The sequence below is a fragment of the Ictalurus punctatus genome, chromosome 14 (genome assembly GCF_001660625.3).
Source record: "Ictalurus punctatus breed USDA103 chromosome 14, Coco_2.0, whole genome shotgun sequence".
NCBI classification, from domain to species: domain Eukaryota; kingdom Metazoa; phylum Chordata; class Actinopteri; order Siluriformes; family Ictaluridae; genus Ictalurus; species Ictalurus punctatus.
The window spans coordinates 18,516,083-18,539,085 of record NC_030429.2 but is presented as its reverse complement, the minus strand read 5'-3'; the positions used below and the strand labels follow the sequence as shown (position 1 = coordinate 18,539,085).

Sequence of the window (23,003 nt, the reverse complement as noted above, 5' to 3'; positions counted from 1 at the left end):
TATTCTCCAGATGAAACCGACATGGATGAATTGAATGTGAAAGACGTGAGAGATGGATAGACAGAGTGATGCAGCAAAGAAGAGATGGATTTCCTGTCATAAGTGATCCATGCGCAATCATCTGCCTATTTTCGTCTGTACCGTTAATGGCTATTGGGTGCAATTAAGATCTTTACTGTTCTAAATCGCACGGATGAGACAGTGGATTTGAGTCCATTATTCCTCCGCTGTGTGCAGGTGAAAAATCATTTCATATTTTTAAACAAAGAGCGTGCAGAGTTCAGGTTTTTAAGTTCCTAACCTGTATAACCTTTATAAGACAGCAGTGAAATATTATATACCAGTCCCATCAGGATAGATATGTTCCATCGAAGGATAAAGTTGATCAGTCAGAAGAACTTTGTACTGATTTGCAGTGACCTTTCCTACCAGCGTAACAGAGCCACCTTTCCTTTTTTTTTTTTTTTTTTTTTTTATTTGTCACCCATCTTTGTGTATTGTCCAAAGGTTCTTCTAAAGAAATGCTATAAAATAACGATGGCTTCAAAAAATAATACTTGAAACTAGTTAAGTTGATGAATCAACTTATATATACACGTGTGTGTGTGTGTGTGTGTATATACATATATATATATATATATATATATATATATATATATATATATATATATATATATACATACACACATATATATATATATATATATATATATATATATACACACACACACACACACACACACACTACACTGATCAGCAAACAGTAAAACAACCAAATCCTTGGCCTTTGCATTTAAAACAGCATACATTCTCCTAGCTCTACTGTTTTTCTCCTAGCTCTACTGTGCTGTTTTGTAAGAATATCGGCTGTTAGGTGTTCCCCGGCTACGGGTCTTCTGTCCCTGCAAGCAAAATTTCAGACAGAAACAATGTCTACTGCTCATTATTACGCCATTACATCATCCATTTTCCATAATGCTTATCCAAAACAGCGTCACCGGGGACTCCTACAAAATTACCAGTCAATGGAGGCTCTCCCAGGGAACTCTGGGCACAAGGTGGGGGACACCCTGGAGGAGGTGCCAACCCATCGCAGGGCACATTCACACACCACGGACAATTTGGAAATGCCAAATCAGCCTACAACTCATGTCTTTAGACTTGGGGAGGAAACCGGAGTACCTGGAGGAAACCCTTGAAGCACAGGGGGAACATGCAAACTCCACGCACACAGGGCGCAGGCGGGATTCAATCCCCCAACCCCAGAGGTCCGAGACAAGCGTGCTAACCACTAAGCCAAAAAATATTATGCAAAAGATGTTTGGAAAAGTTTTCCCCGCTGACAGACAAAATACACAAGGCATAATTTAGACTTGTGTATTGATTTATAATTTGCACAGTAGTCCAGTGGGTCAGTCGAGATCTTAGACTGTCTTTACACATATACATCTACACTTAGTTATATGCACCAAAACAAAAAAAATGAACGCCTTAAGAGCAAGAACACATTTTCTAAAATTCATGCAGTAACGTTGAAACAATAAAATTGTACAAACACCAGAAATATCTTGCTTATCCAAACCGTCCTTATCATACTCGTAATCCTTTCCTAGGGGGTGTCAACTATATTCAACTCTTCATTAAAATAATGACAATGATGACGATTATTATTATTAAAATTACTGGAGTTGTTGTTGCTGTTATTTAACTTTATATTTGTCGTACGCAGCAGAGAGCATAAAGGAAAAAGGAAAAGGATTTCAGGCGATGCTAGAATGTGAAATTCAAGTTGAGAGAGAGAAAAAAAAAACATATGCTCCAATTAATTCCTGAACAATAGCATCTCCAGAAACCCGCAGGGCAAATTCATTCTCACTCTGACAGAATAAAAGAGTTCCCTTTACATCTCCTGCAAAATTGCCAGTCAATGTGCAAAATCAATTTGGCAAAAGAGAGACAAATAGAAACGAAAGAAGCTCAATCAAGGACGTGTTCAACTTCCGGTTGGGTTTGTGAAGCTCTCGGCTGGAGTGTAACGCTATTCCATACACCACTATACTCACTTTGGACATGTATTGCATTGCGCAATCTCTTTATCTATGGAATAATTATAGAACCAGTCCAGCGAGTCAGTGAAGACCACAAACCGCTATATATGTTTAATTCTTTCAAATAAAACAGCACTTTTGCGTCTATAACGAATAGTAGCTCATACATTACAGTAATTATACAGGCTCTTTGAAGAAAAGCATAATTTCAGCAAAAAACACTCATCCGACTGAGTGCTACGCCTGTTCATTTAGTGGAAGGGTGCAGGAGAAAACGTACTTAAATACTATAGCTGAGGCAGCAATGAACTTGATTTATAGACACATCATATGTCATGAATGAAAATAGTTAAGGATGAAGAATTGCCGCTTGGTTCCAAACCTTTTTAAAACACCTTGTACACTGTAACTTTTTTTTAAATTATTTTTTATTATTAAATCTGTCCATAACAGAATATTGTTTCTTCCAAATAAACCTGGCACAAAAGGGAGAATGGAGTAATATTTTACCTTACAAGCTTGGCTTATTATTTGTAATGGAATGTATGGAGTGGGCTACAGTTGAACCATGATGCCCCCTACTGGTAAATATTGGCACAAGGAAAAGTGGACATCTGTACATTTTAGATTTAAATAAAAATAATCATACCCATTATTTCAAAATCTCATGTAAAACCATTACCATATGAAGAAGACATTTTTTCTAAATAAATAAATAAATATTTTTAAAAAACGAAGAAAAAAATCATGAAGACTGTCGCATATTTCCCTGTTTCCTCATCCTCGAATACAATATTAAAGCATTAAACAAACTGTAATAAACATAAAGCTAACTTTCTATCACGAGAAAAACGAACGGTTATGATTCATTATGAAATATTAATTGTGTTGTACTAATTGAATTATTACACGCTTGTATGTCTTGCCATATCTGCCAGTGTTTTCCTCATTAGCCTCACACACACAAGCACAGGAAGATCCCCTGGCTGCAGTCTGGCACGTGTAGGGGAGGCAGAGCAAACAGGACACAGACATTCCCACTACTGCACGACTCCCTCCAACCCACAGGAGCCCTCACCTTGAGAAAGCACTGACCTCTGAACAGCTCCAGAGCTATTAAATTAGAGAGATGGAGTTTTAGAAAGGTCACTCACCTCGTCTGAGATCTGTAATAACCTCCAGTGCCAAAGGTGGGCTAATCAAAACTCACACTCTTGTATAATTTTCTCTCTCTCTCTCTCTCTCTCTCTCTCTCTCTCTCTCATCTTTAAATAGTTGAACTGAAACCAAACCATGCTTAATAACTATATGAAATGTAGTCCACAATGTGAATGGATCCTGCATCAAAAGAATATCTGGCCTCTTTTTTCCCTTTAATTAAACACATTTCCTAAAACATTTTTTCCCATAACTTCACCAGAAACACCTTTGATCTTCTCAACAAAGAAACGTCGTAAAAGCAGGAGGGGAAAATTAGCTTTCAAAAGTAGCAGTTCTTCGCACCGTGTGCACATGTGAAAACTCTTGATTAAAGGTAAACACTTCTTATGGAATTATTACGTGTTTTTAAGTGAACGAAAGGACAAAAGGAAGCACAATTCCACTATATACTCCAACAAACCTGTCCGGGGATCTCTAAAAGAATAATTCATTTCTAACCCAACATAAATATGTACAATAGTGTCAATATTTCTTTCCTTTCATTTTCAGTGATTCAAACTAGTCAACAAAATATGAAGACAATATTACGCAGCAGAGAGACCTATTGAAACACATTCTCCAAATCTAAGGGTAACTGGATATTAATGACTTACCAAAAAAATGATAATTATATCATTATTAGGATTATTTCAATGATAAATTTGTAAATTTATTTAGCTTTTTTATTTCAGCGAAACATACCTGAAATATTACTGTAAGAACGTCACAGATTAACATTTATTTTCATAGTAACAAAGCAGCATTAAAGGTTCATTTACTTTAAACAGGAAGACGTTCCGGCTGTAACATGAAGACAGGTTTAAATCAATGCTCTCGTTCTAATACCTTATTATTTCTATAGTAACAGCTAATCCACGTAATCTAAGACTGATCATAAACAGATTTATTTTTGTTTAAAAAACGTGTTGTTTAACAAAGTCAAACGTATAGTCGTTGATGTGGTGACATGTTCGTTAGGAGATATTTATTCAACATTGACCGGTGTGGGAATAACTGTATCGCAGCTGTACTCTGGGTGAGAACGGGAACTAACTTCTCTCTCGGACTTTCCAGAACGTTACTTCTAACGTTTTGTACGTTAATAAATTACACTTTGTAATCCAGTCTGTCCAGGATTTTGTGACCGCAGAGATGAACGCGAAATCAAGCAAACGCCGCAATATTCCGAGGAGCTTCCAATTTTTCACCCTTACAGTACATTTCCCGCAGATTTTAGCTAAGATGCGTCATGAGACGTCATCACAAAGCACTTTCGAAGTCGATTCACGTGCGTTGTCAAACATCGCTGCGAAACACCGTGCAAAACTATACTTCAATTTTGCAGATTCAAGAAGTTTTCCGCAACAAAAGCGCAAAGTTGCATTGTGCATTTTGAGCGTGTATTTTCATACAACAGCACGGTCTGTCATGTCTTATCCCTTACATAAAATTATGTTAGAAAGGAAGTTGTGTCAGTCATTAGCCAATGCCACAAAACATGCCCAGGTAAATCAGACGTCTGCAAGACGTTGCCTCTGTGAAGGCAATTTCTCCAGTTTCAAAACACGAAATGTAACCCTAGCAAAGCTAGCAAAGAATACCTCCCATCCCAATCCCAATCTATTTGGCGCATTGTGATAGAAATGATAGAGGATCCCGTTTAATCTGGCAACGCTCACCAAGTCGTGGCACTATTTATATACATCTGCAGGATAGCAGAAGAAACGGAAGAAACTCACTACAATCGAAATGATCTGTTATATTTCTAGTGTTGTTCTATTCTGGCACACTGTTATTGAATCTTCAAACAGTTTCTGAAACAAAACATTGGTGTTCCTTACTGGCCTTCAGTTTCTCAAATTGTTTTAAGTACTCAAACTTAACAGTTAAAAAAAAAAAAGTGCATTGTTTTGCATGCGTGTGTGCGTGCATGCGTGCGTGTGTGTGTGTGTGTAACTGGTGCTGTAAGGGTAAGAGACCAGGTATGAATGCAGCTAATCAGCTGTAAGTGTAATACCTAATCAATTCATGAATACATTAGAGCAGTCTAATGGCCCAGGTGGAGAGGTCCAGCACAAGATGCATTGCATAGATGATTGAGCAGAACATGGAACAGCTACACAATCAATAGCATATAGAGTAAGTAAACTCAAGGGGGATCGCAAACAGCAATGAGCTGGCTTGAATTTATTGAGCCACGCTATTGGAAGCTGAAAATATTCACACTTTTGCATTCTGAGTATTTAATTGCCCTTTTATTTTCGATACAGGAATGATATAATGTTAGATTGAGATGATAAAATAAATACTAAAAGGGCATCTGTTGTTCCTCCGAATCGGAAAGCTTGGATGTATCCAATTATCATTCATACTGTACGTGCATTAAACTATATATATATATACGAATCTGTAAAAATGCTACCAGCAGACTATCACATTAGAGAGGTTGGTGAAATGCGCATTCGCTTTCCTTCAGAGTTTACAGAAGTGTGAGGGCTTTAAGGGTCAGCCCGTCAGCTCTGTCAATCATGTGTAGGTAACAGCAGTAACACATTATGAACAGAACTACAGTGGGAATGTTTATCTCTCAGGCATGCCTCTGCTTTCCCGAATGATCTTCGATCTCCAAACAAGCTTCTGTTCACATAGATTTTTTTTTAATGCACGGTCACGTTGCTGCTGAACCTCTTGAAAGATGATGTGCACTGCTAAAAGCTGTTCGTTCATCAAATGGAGTGCATGTGTGCATTTTTGATAACTCGGTGCACGATCATAGTGGGGGTTTTTTTGCTTTCGTAATTAGCACTATTAGCGCTACTGTTGTAGTCATGGCGCTTTATTTGTCTAAAAGCAATTATATTATAGGTTATGGAGTTACCTGTTCTTGCCTTTAACATGAGCTGGGTGATGAGCGAGGCATTGGGCAGACACTACACACAGTATATTGACTGAATTACGCTGAGGTGCTTGAGTGTGGTGATGCATGGGCCGCGGACCACACCTGACCGTTCCCTTTTCTCATTCTCTTCTGATCATACATCTGGTGGTTTTTCCTCACCCATAGACAGAAAGATTAAAAGGAGGAAGAACATGACAGTAAAACATTAGCATCGGGCATTTATTGAGTGAGTGACTATGTTTAAGTAAAACTGATGAAACTGTTGTGTTGGTGTGTGTGTGTGGCAAGAAGAGTGTGTATAAGTATGTGAAAAGGGGTCAGAGGTTAATCCCTATTGATTCAGTTCAGGTCTGCATACAGCGCCTCTGGGAGATGGCCACTTCAGTTGGCAATCAGCTAGCACAAATACACAATAAATCTTACTGTCCACAGCCTCTGATCACTAACGGCTTAGCACAGTGGTTAAAAAAGAAACAAAGAAAGTCTGCTTCCTAAAGGCTAACGGCTAATTCCACAAAGTGCAGCCTGTCTTCAGAATCCAGTGTAAAGATCCTGAAAACGACCACGTGCTGGCAAGTGCTGTCTACACTGTCCGTGTGTTACAGCAACACAAAGACACGATCCGTATCTGTATCCGTTTACTGCTCCAAAATCCGGAAGAACTGCCAGCATGGTCTGATGTTTCCTTGTGCGGTCTTAATATTACGTATACTCCCTTTGTCCTACGGGTCAAAAGCGACCCGCCTTTACTAAACCCGTCAAATAAAGCAGCTTGATTGAATTGTAAACCCCAAATCTATTTTTCATGAAGAAACGACCTGGTATTCATCACAAACTTTGTGAATATCTGGGTTTTCCCTCTTCACAGTGCAGAAAGACTGCATTTAATCAGTGGACACCACAAGATTAATCACACTCACAACTTTAGTTGGCTCTATTTCCCAAAATATGAACAACTTAGTAGCCGAATTTAATCCACCCCGATCCTGATCAGGCACTAGGGATGGGAGATATGGATTTAAAACTCTATCAGGATATTTTCTGGCATTTATATCGATAACGATATCAGTGATGATATAAATATAGAACCATTCACCACTGTTTTTAGCTACATGTGATAGCTGTGATCTTGAGAGCCTCAGAAACACAAACACTGATCTAAAACTAAAACTGATTTCCTGTAAGCAAACCAGTTCCAGATTGTAGAGGCAGCTCCTCTTTTAGCGATAAACTCCTCCTCAGCTTCACGTCCGCCGTACTCGTTTTCTCTCTGCACGTGAGCTGCGAATGGGTCGCGTACCGTCTCACACAGAAATCCCTCAACTAGGCTTTATCGTTATTATCGCAGGAAGACTAATTCTTACCGTGGGGAGAATTTATACCGGTATATCGCAAACCATAAGATATCGCCCGTCCCTATCAAGCGCTTACTAAATATGCCGTAAATGCATCTCACACCCACATGAAAGTAAAGACCTCCCACTTGGGCAATTTTTTGGTTGCGTACTATCCCTGGTATTCCAGTCGCAGCTCACACCTTCAGTCACAACACCTTTACTGCCCTGTGAACCTTTCTGGCAAGCTGTCTAAAAAAAATAATAATAATTTAAATATAATAATACCCCAAACAAATAGAGCACCACATATTTGGTCTGTATCTTTATTTACATCCATTTACAGCACATCTGTTCATTCTGAATAATGTACTTAGTTAAATCCCTAATGTACAAGTCTCACTGAAAAATATTTGCACAGCATAAGACACAATTTCCCAACAGCTTCCCCACAGCAATGACTAATCAATGGCTCACAATCAGGACATCAATCTCACATAATATCATCGGGCTAATCTTGTCAGACAATATCTAATTAACAATTATTCGCCCTCGTTATACATTAATTGTGCCTTTTTTATTTATTTATTGTTAGATATTTAATAAACAGTTTGGGTGAAGGCGACGGGGTCGTAGGAGGTCGTGACCTCTTGTTATGACTGAGTCTGTCTGGAGAGATCCCAGACAATCATTACAAATAAAATGAGGCTGCAGCAGAACTTCACACACACACACACACACCTACGCACATGCTGAGGAACACCCTTTCCCCCATATCCACTACATACAGCAGCCAATTAGAAGAATGAATAGCACTATTCATATAGACGGTTAGAACTCGCTGGATGATCAATGAGAAAAATATACAGCAGCATTTGTGATGAAACCGTGTAAGCATTTCGAGCAAAATGTGTATCCTCGCTAGAGCTAGAGAAAATAATATAATAATATTTGCCAAATCAATAATAATTCTCTCCATTTTCCTCTCAATCTTTTCATCTCTCTCTGCCTCCGCCTTTCTCTCATTCTCCTTCTCCACTCTCTTCATTTTCCTCCTCTCTCTCTCTCTCTCTCTCTCTCTCTAATCCGATCATGCAGGGAATAAGTGTATGCACCATGAACACATTTAATTTTCCCAGTTGGTTTTCAGCAGGCCCAGAGGTGAGCTTTAATAAGGATCAATGGCACTTTATCTAGGACAGGACCCACTTCACAGCATGCAAATTAAACACCAACACTTACAAGAAAAAAAAAAGAGAAAGAAATGGATTTAATTAAAAAAATGTAGAACCACAGGCTCTGGGAATTCAATTAAAGGATTTATGCAAAGGTTGGCTAGCTTTTTGTGTTGCAGTACTGCTTGTATAATGAGCTTTTCATATTAAAAATCAATAGGTAATCTAGGGTGGAAGATCGCCTGCTTACATACAGTTTTGAAATCAATTTGAAAAATAGTCCATCATTGCAGTGTCACAGCGCTCAAGAGTTGGGAAGCCAGTCTTATTCTGAAGTGTGTGGGGGGGAAGAATCACACCCAGTCTGCTCTGCTGTACAGGAAAAGCTAGGAGAATGATTGGCTAAGGCTTGGGGAGGGGCAGGAACACAAAGGAGTTATGGAAGTCATTTCTATAAGGCACAATGGGGTTTTCTAATACGTATGGTACTTTCAGACATAATCACACTTGGTATCCCAATATAATGTATAAGTAATGGTGACTTGGTAGCATTGTTGATGCAGAAAAAAACAAACATTTTGACTAAATGGGAGCATGACAGAGCCAGAAATAAGATTAGGATACATTTTGCTTTAGATTTTCAGACCTAGTGACGCTTTCAAAAGAAAGTGATGCAGAGAATCTGTAATGCAGAGTCTGCCTGTTTTCTTACCGAACATGTTTAAGTTATTTGCTAATTGACCAGTTATCTGCTGAAATGATCTGCTGAAACCATCTTAGCTTTGAATTTACAGCTAATCTTAAATTGTTTTGCAGAGATAGCTAATATCAGCGAATGTCAGTGCTACTAACGGTGTTGTCCAGTGGCTCCAGAGCACAGTGTTCTTGCGCCTGGGACCCCGAAGGTTCTGCATGTTTGCCGTTTTGTCTTTAAACGGTAAAGTGGAATAAACGTTACTTGTTAATTATTATTATTATTATTACTATTATTATAATTATTATTGTATCTGACGCTTTCCAGCACAACCTAAATTCTTGTTCTTTCTGCAGACTTGCTGTGCCTCCTGAGTGTCTCCTAGATAACTACTCAGATGCCTAACTACACTGTTAGCATCAGGAATGATTTTCCCTTGTCATTGCTAACGTTAAGCTAGAGTCATTCAGTTAGTATTCGGAAATTGTGAAAGTCATATTGTGCACAAAGGTTTCATTTTGCTTACAGTATGGAGACTACAATAACCGGCAGCGGATAATTACACCCTCTTAAGACATTTGGGACTTGTAGAAGATGAATCCACATGGCAGAGTGGTGACGAGCACTACTGATATTAAGGAATGTGATTTAAAGCTATACTACTAAAAATGTTCTTTCCTCGATATAACACATTTCTACTATAGAGCTCTCAATAAAATCCTCAATAGTTATGTATTGCAGCTTTATATTATTATTAGTAGTAGTTATAGAAGTATTACTCTTGCATTTTTATATACTGTCTTAGTTTAAAGAAGTAATATACACAATGATAACTACCTAATCACAATATAACAAATATTACAGACATATAACAAAAATAAAGACAAAATCAATAGGAATAAAAAAGAGAATAAAGATATTGAGAAAAGACACAAAAAACACAAAGTTGTTTTTTTTTTTATTTTATGAATTACATTTCTGGCAGGTTTTAGCAGTTTTAGGAATACGTTGAAATTCAATTTTAGTATGTTTTTTTTGTTTTGTTTTGTTAAAAATAACACGGTCCTGTGTAATTTGGTTTCATAAATTTAAACGGAATATCCAAAAGAAAATAAGTTTTCGGCTTCCATCAACTACTTTTATGCAAATATTCTGAAAAGGGTGCAAAAACATGTAATCAAAAGAGCCAGTGCAACACGGCACAGTGAATGGAGAGATGGAAACACAACTGCTTTGTCATCAAGTATTTGAAAAATTGGTTTCCATAGCCCTTTATCACATCTCTTTATCCATATGCCAGCGCTTCATGCTCAAGTAAGCTTAAAAATATAAAATGTAGAATTTCTGCCATTTCCATTGAGGCTTCTTATGTGCAAATTTAAAATTCACATTAAAAAAAAAACAAATAGTATGAAAAATCCCCAGCCTAAACCCCTATTGACAGACACTGTATATCAATATGTGTCTCAAAATGCTGTCTATTCAAAAACAAACAGTAAGCATTTTGATCAAATATAGAATATTAAGACATAACACAAACAAACGATGGAGGAGGATCCTACGATAGGTGTAGGATCCTAATTATCCGATGTTATCTGTCCACCTGATGGGATGTGTGTGAAATTAAATCACGTACAAGTTTATCCGAGTCCCTGAGCATTCTACTTCCATTTACACCGAATCAGTTGGGCACGCTGAGCTCATTTGATGAAGATAGCATTAGGTCTCAGATGAATGGGTTGCTGTGTGACTTTGACTGGGGGGGGGGGGGGGGGGGGGGGGGTCAAACGGTGCAACATGACAGCCACTGGTCCTGCTTGAAAGCTGCCTGCCAGCCTCTGACGGCCTCCTTATCGATTCAGACACACTCGCGGCCACATCATCTAATCCACAAAAAACCATTTACTCAATTTACCTCAGTGCAATGAGCCACACACTGTGGAGAGCTGCTGTGTGTGTGTGTGTGTGTGTGTGTGTGAGAGAGAGAGAGAGAGAGAGGGAGAGAGAAAGCCACCAAGTGTACGTGTATATGCTTTGCTTTAATGAAATGGGAGCCTAAATCTTGGTAGGCAATAATCCAGGTAATAGGTTTGCACTGGGACATACATGTCAATAGAAGCAAATGGGACTGTTGCCTCTTAGAAGTCGGAAGTACATGGAGTACATAGTACCTCCTGCACACTCTCTGGTGTTGACATACATGATCTGAATTTACTACACACGAGGAAATCACGCAGAAATAAACCACCGCTGCCGGTTACTTTGACGGGTCATTTTTGGAAAATGAAAGTGTTGTGTTGCCAGAAAGAGCTCTTCTAATCACAAAGCCACAAAACATCAGGTGAGAATCAGGGTATCAGCAGGTATCAGCACTTCAAATGTAATACTTTTTAATACTATATTCAAGACATTTCCAAACAGACGTAAGACCTGCACGTCACTTCAACCATGCTACACGATACATCAGCTATAACGGATTACATATATGAATATACATCCGTTTCTGGGTTTAAGTAAACTATAGCAGGGTAAACCTCTATACAGGTATATCTAAGACCAGAGCAAATATCCTTTTTACATTACCATTTGCTCCAACAGTGAAAGAAAAGAAACAAAATATATATTTTACGTTTATATATATATATATATATATATATATATATATATATATATATATATATATATATATATAGAGAGAGAGAGAGAGAGAGAGAGAGAGAGAGAGAGAGAGAGAGAGAGAGAGAGAGAGAGAGAGAGAGAGAGAGAGAGAGAGAGAGAGATGGATTACGGCAGTCAGAAGAGAAAAAGATGTCAAATTTACCATCACTCCCTCAGCAGCAGTATTAGAAACCCCCTCACAGCAGTGTTTATGAGGTTTTTTGGTAATTTAATGCCAGGGTAATGTAACATGTAGTGTTATAAATATACATAAAATAAAGAAGAAAATATATTTATATTTTTAAAAAACTTTGCTATTTTGTAATATTACTATTACACTGAATAATACTTAATAATAATACTTTAATCATCTTTATTTGGGGTACAATAGTAATAGAACAATAGTAATATATTTCTGACTTAATTCACTTTTGTGTGTTAGACCTTTTGGCTTTTATTTTGGCAGAAAACTGCAGAAAGACCTCCTTTTAGTTGGCGGCAGTTGTTTTTGATTCACTTCTCATTACCAATCAGGTGAAATGTTGTAACCCTCTGCCCACAAAAATGTTTGAGATTATGCTAACGTAAAACCAAAGTGTGTTAAAACATAAAATCAGGCGTGTGTTGTGTCTAAATGCAGGTTATAAGCGACTCACAGCACAGACAGGGATGAAGTTGGTGTGGAGCGGCGTTTACTGTGACCAGAGCCGCTCTAAAACACAGATGACCCCCACACACACACTCTCGGTGTCACACGGTCGCACGCTTTACCATCTCTAACAGCAACCAGCCAAAATAATATCTAAATCTGCTTTACAGTGTCGGTTCAGTTCCATTTTTAAGACCTTTGAAATATAAACTGAAGACATTTTAATGCTAATTAAGACATTATTTTTACATTAAGGAATTTAAGCCATTTTAAGACTTTTTCAGGATCTGCAGACACCCTGGAGAATAGAGGAACGCGAAGAGAAAGCAGGCTGTAGCTGTAGCAGAATTCTGAATGCTTTTTTAGAAGGCCCTAATCACCAATTATGAGTCTATTAGGGCTACTGGCAGCTCACTAGGCCCAGTTGTAGTGGAGAGACTTCTGCTCCTCTCCTCTCTGCTCCAGTAAGCACCTGTCAGCTGTGCCACATGTCACGGGCCCCGTAAGCACAGAGGAACAACACCTGACCTCACTACCGCTAACTGGAAGAAGACATGCAAAGCGCCACCTTCACTGCACACATCAGCGCAATGAAGCCGAGTCTCTTGGGGTGATAACACTTCAATTAAAAAAAAGGAGATGTGGAGAGACGGAAAGAGATAGACTGCGCTAATAGAAGCAGGACCCTCGTTAGTTGGACATGAACAGAAATCCATCACTACAGTCTGTACGATCTTCATCTTCTCCTCTCTGCACGACCTCTCTGTCTTACTCTACCTACAGTACGCGGAGGGACAGGACACAAGGGAAAGGGCTTGAGAGACAGAGAGAGAAAGAGAGAGAGAAAGAGATTTAAGCTCCCATAAGGAAGAAGTGAGACTCTCAGCAGCCTGGTTAAATTACCTTGCAGGCAAGTGGCGAGACAAGTGCCAATGCACAGAGGAACTTGTTAAAGTCTCCCTTTAAGAGCAAACTGCTGGCTAATATACGACTATTGGGCCGTGGTCAAAAGTTCAGCCCGTGCATATGTAAAAAGGTAGCTGAAAGCCTGAGGCACAATCCTGGGGAAAATAATTGCCCTAAAATGCTGAAAGCATGCAGTCAGACGTGGGGCACGCTCCCTGTAAAGGGTCCACATGGAGGGGAGAGGAGGGGAGGGGAAGCTGATTGGACCACTGTGTTTCCAAATCCCCCTTTCTCATCAGCCCTCTCTCCCAAATCATCACACAGCCATTAGTCGTGTGCCACCAAGGCCAGACATCGCAGAAATGTCATGCAAAACATGGTAAAACAGCTGTCTGACAACACAAACAAAAAGGTTATGGCTGTCAAATGGGAAATGCACACGGAGGATAATATTGCAGTAAACACTTTTACACTTTACCTAGATAATTGACCTTGCACAAGTACACACAGTAATAATAATAATAAGAAAATAATAATAGGTTTTATATTATTGCTTTATTATAGTATTATTTAAATAATGATAATAATAACAATAACGTACTATTATTATTATTATTATCATCATTATTGTTATTATTATTGTTATTATTATTGGTGTTATTATTATTATATTTTTAAATGTTTAATTCATAATACATTTTTCTGGAGTATTGTCAGTGAAAATAGAGATTTTTTTCCAATTTCAATACCGAATTTAATTCAATTTTATTTTATTTGTATAGCGCTTTTAACAATGGGCATTGTCTCAAAGCGGCTTTACAGAAACATATAAACACAGGATACCGATTTAAAGTGTGTGAATTTATCCCTATTGAGTGAGCCAGTGGCGAGGGAAAACTCCCTAAGATGATACGAGGAAGAAACCTTGAGAGGATCCAGACTCAGAAGGGAACCCGTCCTCATCTGGGTAACAACGGATAGTGTGAAAGTACAAGAAAGTTCATGATGGATTTAACAGGAAGTCTGTTTTGTTGAACTAATCCAATGTTCACTAAAACCTTGAGTATCTGCACCGGTACCCATCCAATATTTTTTCTTTAAAAATGAATAACCTTAAAGATGTTTTTTTGTTTTTTTCTACTGAAGCAGTTTTAAACACTTTCACACAAAAATCACTTACATCACAATAACTATAATAACACAAGTATAAATAAAGGCTTAATGAAAGCAATCCTAACAAAAGAAAAGGAAAAAAAAAAAGTCTCTTGGTGAATATTTCCTGTTCCAACAGATATATTTCTTTTCCAAATCTAATTCCAATCTTTGTCATTTGTTACATAAGCCGACAGCCGATATGTTTTCTCCGAGATCCGATCCACCATTTTTGCTGGGGTTTTTTTTTTTGTGTGTGTGTCTTTAATGGTTACGCCATATTTCCATATTAAGAAGGGGACAGGCATTATTATAATCAGTACTTGCCATTCTTTCATAGCTGTTAAGCACCATTTTCCATATCGAAATGACAACATCTTCATTCAGTGTACAGATCTAACATGGCGTTAACGTCCGACTCTGGAACAACCGGCTCTACTTTCAGATAAGATTAAAGAAAGCAATCGAAAGAGAGATAGTTATTAGCCTGATATAATAAATTGCACTTCTGCTGTGTAGATGACTTTCTCAACTCAGCAAAAGCACATCTAAAAATCATACATCATGATATCAAAGGATGTGCTGAATTTAGAAATGTAATCCAAAGTATGTTTCTCTTCACAGGTTCCAGAAATGAAAGGCAGCATTTCAGGGTGAGTACTTACGTCTCCTCGGGATCACATACATCTACTCGAGAGGATTTTCTTTTGCAGTAGCGCTACCTGGAATGATTTTTCGAATAGAACAAACCTGGCACTGCTTCCTAGCTTTGTTTCTTATGTAGAGGATTTGCTCAGAAAACAATGCCCAATGTGTGTGGACCATCTGAAATGTCCTCTACAATCCACAAATTCTCACTTCTGTAAGCACACGTCATTGACTACAGTACATCACAGGCTGCCCCTGTTCACATATTTGAACCGCTAAACAGGAGACGTTATTCGGTCCGATATGAATCTTCCACAGCCTATTATAAAAAGACAAGCCGCATTCGGGTTTAATATTGTTTCGAGCCTCTTCCTGCCAGCATTATGCTTATGTTTGCAACCTTGAACAGGTCTCTCTGGACCTCCGATGTGTTTGCAAGCAATTAAAAATCATACCGTCTTCATATCGGCATTGCCAATAAATAAAACAATAGCAGGTTTTATATTAAAGTCTTTGATATCTACAGTCAGGGCAGGTCAGCAGAGAGAGGAGCAGGGCAAACGCATTTGAGCCAGGAAGATACGAGGAAATGTTTTGTTGTAGAAACGGGGTCATTATTATGTCAAATTTAACATCAGCAAAGGATGGGAATTATTACCGATGTCTTTTTTGTATGTGTTCTGAGATTTTATAGTTAGTCGTTTTTACGGTGTTATTTTCTTATTAATATAATCTGATATTCCATCAAAGATATTAATGTGATCCAGCTAACAGAGAAGAAGAAGAATTCGGTATCGGCTACGAGTCAACTGCTGCCTGCCTGCGCTGCTGTGTTAGAGCAGTGGACACACCCTCAAAATAAAAAATAATCTTGTTGACTAAATGTTCCTGCACAACATACAAAGAATTTTTTTTATTTTTTTTAAAAGGGAAAGAAGCATGCATCACAAAAGTGGTCATATTTAAAACACAGCATATGTCAAATGCAATGTGTGGCCTAAAGCATACGATGACAGGAAGAAAGGGCCAGAGGTGTATGAGCAGCAGATATGGGTTATGATTTATGATGATGTTCGGTTTTATAGTTTGGCTCTCTAAGTGTGTGTGACTTCCAGCTTCTGGCTAAAAGATGGTCCGCAGGAAGAGCTACTCATCTGATTTATGCCACAATAAGCTATATGAGCCTGTCAGCTGCACACACACACACACACACACATTCACACATGCATATGCACAGAGTCGGTCCAGGACACATCTCTGAAATCACACTGCAACGTAAACATAAAATAAAAATAAAAAAGAAAGAAAGAAAAGAAAGATGCAAGCATAGCCTGCTTCAGCACAAATGGCAATAATATCTGTGTGTATGTATGTATGTGTGTGTGTGTGCATGCATATATAACTTTTTTGTAGCATTAATAAATGTCTACAACTCTACATCGGTATTCTCCAAAAGATTCACCATCATGTGAATTCTTTTTTTCATTTAATATTTAAATCTTCCAGCTGGTATTAATGATGGCGTGGTGAGGCCATTTGCACTTGCGGCCATTTTGAGGCCATTCTGTCACTTGCAGCCATCAGATTAATCTGTACAGCCAACTGTTCTTCCAGGAGTTACTTGCAATCATATACTTCTACCATCGAGGTCTCTAAATTCCCCAATCCCCAAAAATATGTGGATTCATCACGTTTCAGTCATTACAGCAAACACAGAGGAGTAACGTTAAGGCGTGCAAATATGTAGAGAAGCAGCCAGTCCTTACCATGGACTTGGTGAAGGGGCGTGCCAGATTGAAAAGGAAGGTCATGAGCCACCAGCTGCGGTGGATGGAAGTATACATCATGTTCCCAGGGTGCACAGCGTTGGAAGTGACCCCATGAGGAGAGAGGCGACGGTTCAGCTCATTGGAGAAAAGGATGTTGCAGAGCTTGGCCCTGTTGTAGGCCAGCATGGACCAGTACTCCTTCTGGGATGGCGAAAGCAGAGTCAGATCCATCTTTCCACAAGAGTCCAGCAGATCTGTGAACCTACAGCGACAGGAGACGAGACGAGACTGAAAATAGGTGCAGCATGATTTGAATAGCCGCCAACAGGACTTCTCTGAAACCTTTCACTCCTGTATTTTTAGAGTAATGATGTTGATTTCATGCTACGCATGTAAAATGTTTACTCCAGTGTTTTGCTGATGACGGTTATTCGTTTATTCTTTTTCACTTTCACTGATAAACCCTTCTAACTTGCACTGATTTGACAATCCTGAAAAATAAAACACACTGCATTCGGGCTACAGGATAAGACAGATATCGGCAATTAAATCATGGATATCATATAATCGAGGCTGCGAGCGCTGTTCACATTACAAGCTTCTATGCACGATTCCTCTCAGATCGGATCGGTCCATCTTGACGGTTCACATTCATAACTGCGACCCTGATTTGAACGAGAACACACCTGTTCCCCTGAAATGCCCCGTTTGTGGAAATTCATTTCTCACCTGCTTGACTACAGGACTCAGTTTTGGAAGGTTATTTCTAGTTTTATTGTCCTCCATTATCATTTTCCCAAGCTGCCAAGACTAGACAATGACAACGACAGCAATATGCACATAGCCATTAGGAAAAAGTCACACAAATTCTGGTCTGACCGTTCCCATGTCACACGGCCACATATTGGATATCTATTTTTATATCTATTTTTTTTATAATTAGTAGTAGTAGTAGTATTATTGTTGTTTTTATTCTTAATAACTCTTATTAAATCATTTTTTTCCATGCACTGTTTCTTTCGTGTACAGCGCTTTGAGAAGTTGAGTTTAAAGGCGCCATATAAAATTAAGTTTATTATTATTGTTATTACATACAAAAGTGGCTCAGGTCTGATTTGAAAAGATCGGATTTTTTTTTGTGTCCATATAGTCCTGAAAACAAAATCAGATCTGTGTCACATTAAGGCAGAAATGTGGATTAGGGTTACTTTTAACCTGGGATTGTGAACACAGCCCAAACCTCAGTTTCCATCAAACGCCATGCTATCAGAATCCCGATTTACATTCAAGGTTAACGTTGTGAAAGATCTTCTTACAAAAAGTTAGAGAAAATCTAACAGGGGGAAAAAAAAATTTTAAGAAAAAAAAAAAAGCGGCGGCCAGGACTAGTGTTTAAACAAAAACTAAAAAAAAAAATTCTAAAAAAAGGCTAAGGCCTGCGTTTCCAGCACTGTTACAACCTGGCTTAGCTTAATGCAAATCAAAGCTGTGACATGATGTTGTTTAATTGGCTCCGAATGAGCTGTTAAACACCAGATGTTTGACAAGGCTTCATGAACACAAAGCTGTGTGTATATGTACGCGTGCGTGTGTGTGTGTGTGTGTGTGTGTGTGTGTGTGTGTGTGTGTGCGTGGTTAAAGCTTGGAGAGATGGTTTACTGTAAGAAATTCTCTCTCCCAAGGAGTTTATGTCTAATTGTTCCAGGCTCATCTCTCTCTTTAAACAGAGTCAACATTTACATTTTCACTAAAGCCATTATGCAGCAGCCAATCAAACTGTATCATTTGCTGTTGACAAGCCCCATGTGCCTATGTTGGGTTGTGGTTTGGCATGTTATATCTCTGGTTAATTAACGAACAACAGCTGCACGCTGGTTCTTTCCCGTACAAAACCTTTCTCCGCTGCTTCAGGCCCATAGCACCAGGCTTGTGTATGTGTAGTGACAAAGATGTGCACTGAGGGACACTGATTATGTCCATTCGATTCAAACACTATCTTTTAACACTCACTGTACCATCTTACACGCATGCTCAGTCTCAGTTCTCTGATATAATTCTTTACGCACAAGAAACAAGTCATTTCATAGCTAAAGAAGACTAGGGGCAGCACCAAAAAAAGACAACGGTAGTATGTAAAGACCACAGTGCAACAGAATCCTGGCTTACATTAAAAGGACGGAGGAGTGAGTGTGTTTGCAGCAGCATTTTCTTTCATCGTATTATCAGTTTAATATTCAGATCATATTATCCTTGTGGAAACGTCCAGGGCCTGTCGGTCGCTCTGTTCCCTAAGCCTCAGTTTAACACGGCAGATAAAGTCTTAAGTTTATTTTCCCAACGCTCAATACCCTTTTCCTTCTCTGCTTCACCCACCTGTCTAACCAGGTCAAGGTTTTAATCAGTGCCTAAGTACCAAAATGTCGTTTTCCCCAGGTCAATCGTCAAACCACTGAAGTGAAAATGGCTCGTATTAAAGCTAATGAATCAGTGTGAGCAGCGTAGAAGAGATCACAAGAACATTAAGGAATGTTTCATTTGAACTGCACACTGTGAGGGAAATGACCGTACAGTAGTAGTAGGTGTATGTCTAAGCTCAGTCAGCCTTTATCGTTAAGAGGTTAGGGGATGAGTAATGGTGGGAGATTCTAGTGAGAAGGATAACTGTGAAGGAGAAACATTGTTATTTTCTCTTCCTAAACGGTAACGAGTCTTTGGACAACCTCTGTCCTCAAAATGATGCTCCTGCCATTATTTTGACCTTTCTCCATCACCCTCAAACTATTTTTAAGATTGGTGTGCTTCATGTCCCCGTCCCTGCCCAACCAATTCAGTGTACTTATAGGAAACACCTCTCCACTCATGCGTTCCACCACTGTACTACAGACACACTAATCTAGTGCTTAAACGCTGAAGCATTTCAGTAGGTTAGATCCATCCATCCAGCCATCCGTTTTCCGTACCAGGGTCAAGGAAGGGGCCACCCTGGACGGGGTACCGACTCAACGAAGGGCACAATCGCAAACACATTCACACACTACAGACAATTTGGAAAAAGCCAATCAGCCTAGAAGGCATGTCTTTGGACTCGGGGAGGAAACCGGAGTGCCCGGAGTAAACGCCGAATCACGGAGAGAACGTGCAAACTCCGCACACACAGGGTGGAGGCGAGTAGGTTAGATCAATCACGGCAATACTATTCCGGTTTTATTCATACTTCACCAGAAAGGTACGTGAGACAAGGCTTTGTTAAAATGCAACATCATAATATAAGTGTATGTTCAAGTTGAAGTCAGCTGTAAACTGTTTGCTGTTAAGTGGAGTTGATAAATGTGAGACAGTTAAATTAGCCATGAGATGTTGCTGACCTACATGTATGTTTAGTTACTGAGCATCAGCGATATGTGTAAGTAAAACCACCAAGCACTTTACATCTCCAAATCTCAAAGTTTCTACTCCCTTCTGCTTCACTCACCTGTCTGATTGAGTACTCAGTACTAAAGCTTTGCAAATTATATCATATATTGGCAAAGTGCAATGGTAAAATGACTGAATGCGAAATGACACCTATTGAAGCCATGTTATACACATCATCATTTCTTTCCATGCTGGATTTAAGGATTTAGCTTGTTCAGGCCGCGAAAGTGGGAAGAGAGGGTACAGGAAGTTCTGACCTGTGAGATTCGGAGGACAGCACTACCACACGGGCAGGAGCCGAACGCCCCAGCACGTTCTGCAGCAGCTGCACCAGATAGAAGTGGCCCAGATGGCAGATCTGGAAGGTAGACTCCAACCCGTCCTCCGTCAGACGCCATGGCTGCGTACACACCGCCGCATTACACACCAGGATGTGCAGGGGCCTACACACACACATACAGAGACACAGCACACACTTTACAATTAACACTCCCATACAGTATGACATTTGTTTAAATTGTTCCTGACAACAAAATTGGAGAAAAAAAAAGGAAGCACATCCCCTACATGAGAAATACTGAGTTAAACAACATAACAGGTGATCAGAATTATTTTCCCTATTTTTGCATCGTGATATTCTTGGAACCCAGAGCTAGCGGTCAAAAATAGCACGTTTAAAAATAACCCAGTTCCCTGAAAACAGCACAGGATGTGCAGTGCTGTTCTGGTGGAAACAGAGAGAGGGAAAACAGCACAAGAGGGGAGAAAGGTGAAAGAGGTAGGACAATGGCTGTGAAAGGCGAGAGAGGAAGGCAGCGGGTGCGAGAAAGCAGCTAATGGTGTCAGCTGACATCTGGGCTGGAATCCAGCTGGAGCTGCAGCCACTCTGTAGGATCAGCTAAATCAGCTTGAAGAAAGATGAGAGCTACTTCACAGAGGCATCTTAGGACATCTCTTTTCCCCTCATGTCCTCAGATGAGTACATTAATGTCTGAGATTTGGGGAATTAAAGCTGAAATACACACGTCATAGGACAGCTGCACAATTCTCAATGAAACAGCAATCACATTTTTTTTTAGCTTAGCTTAGAACGGATACGATTCTCGATCATGACTCATTGACCATTTCTGTAAGGCACAATAGGCATTTGTATAAAATGCTAACATTATGAAAGCAGTGTTTAGGATTTGTTTTGCAGAGTAAAGTTTAGCTTAGCTTCCTAACATAGCTGGACTGTCAAGTTTATATCATAACATGGGACATGTTGACTCAGATGTCCTACTTTAAATGAGGTCCAAGTGAATGCTTGGAATACATAAAACTAGATTATGTTATGTCAACAATTCATTCAGAACATGCTTCGAATAAGTGTTTATCAGGAGATGATGCAGTTCTATATTGCCATCCATGAATGAGGCTGAAAACAAAAGCGCCAAGATGCTGATCGCTTTCGAAATGTCGCAGGAGCAGACCAGTTTGATAGACGAGTAAGATTCTCACAGTTCAGAACAACCACAAATGCTCAAAGCTTTTCTGAAGGCTGTTCTGGGCTGTTCTCAGAATCACTTCAACACATAAACCAACAGATAACTAAAACAAGGTCATCCCACATACTGGTACATCTGTCAATCCTGAAAAAGTGCTCTGAAAAGTTCAAATCGCTGGAAGATCCTTGCCTTTGACAGAGTCGCTCCACTGGTCTTGAACCCTTGGTGGCGCCGCAGAACAATCTGAATCCACCCCACCAATTTTTAATTTCTTCCATTAGAATTAATTATGAGAGCCAGAGGCAATTTGTGTACTCTGTGTTTAAAACTGCCTGCACTATTAATTAAAAACTGGTTGCTGGAAAATTAATGGAGGAATTGTTATTCACCAACTATAATGAGCTTTCCCTATGACATTAAAAAAAGGAATGCATGATGCGTTTCCCCCCAGGTTCAGAGAGGAAACACCAGCGTCTGCATCAGCGCACCAGCAAGGGGATGTAGGAAGTGTGCACAGTACAGTATCACAGAAAACCAAGCAATGCCTTGCAAATGATTGCTTGATGGGCTTGAAGCATGATCGAGGATATAAATCCGTAAAATCAGCTCTGCTATTCATTTCTAAATGTGTGGCAGCCTGGGGAAACGCAATTTTATTTTATTTATATATATATATATATTTATTTATTTATTTTTACATTTTCTACTATATATAGTTCTTAAAACTACAGACTTTTAAAGATTACATTCTGTATGGCACATAGCTATTCAGCAACTTGATCAACGCCTGACAATCCCTGTGTGAGAACATCACACTTCACTAGCAAGGTTGAAGTAATGAATGGCAGATTGATTTTTAATTTGTTAAACTTTCCCCTTATCCAGCGTGATCTTTGCAGGAAGACAGCCTAAGCAAAATTAAAAAGGAAATAAAACACTCCCACGTTGTGTTCGTGGAATATATTATGGC

General features: G+C 39.2%; 1 protein-coding gene across 3 annotated transcripts in view; it reads right to left on the bottom strand.

The window, feature by feature from the left end:
- wwox (WW domain containing oxidoreductase) overlaps nt 1-23,003 on the bottom strand; it is a 177,486-nt gene that overhangs the window by 103,494 nt on the left and 50,989 nt on the right. For all 3 annotated transcript variants that reach the window (XM_017485071.3, XM_053685888.1, XM_017485069.3), the window contains exons 7-8: nt 20,804-20,989; nt 17,130-17,394 (exon numbers count right to left, since the gene is read on the bottom strand). In XM_017485071.3, coding sequence (XP_017340560.1) covers nt 17,130-17,394; nt 20,804-20,989 — 451 coding nt within the window. The remainder of the gene's footprint in view (nt 1-17,129; nt 17,395-20,803; nt 20,990-23,003) is intronic.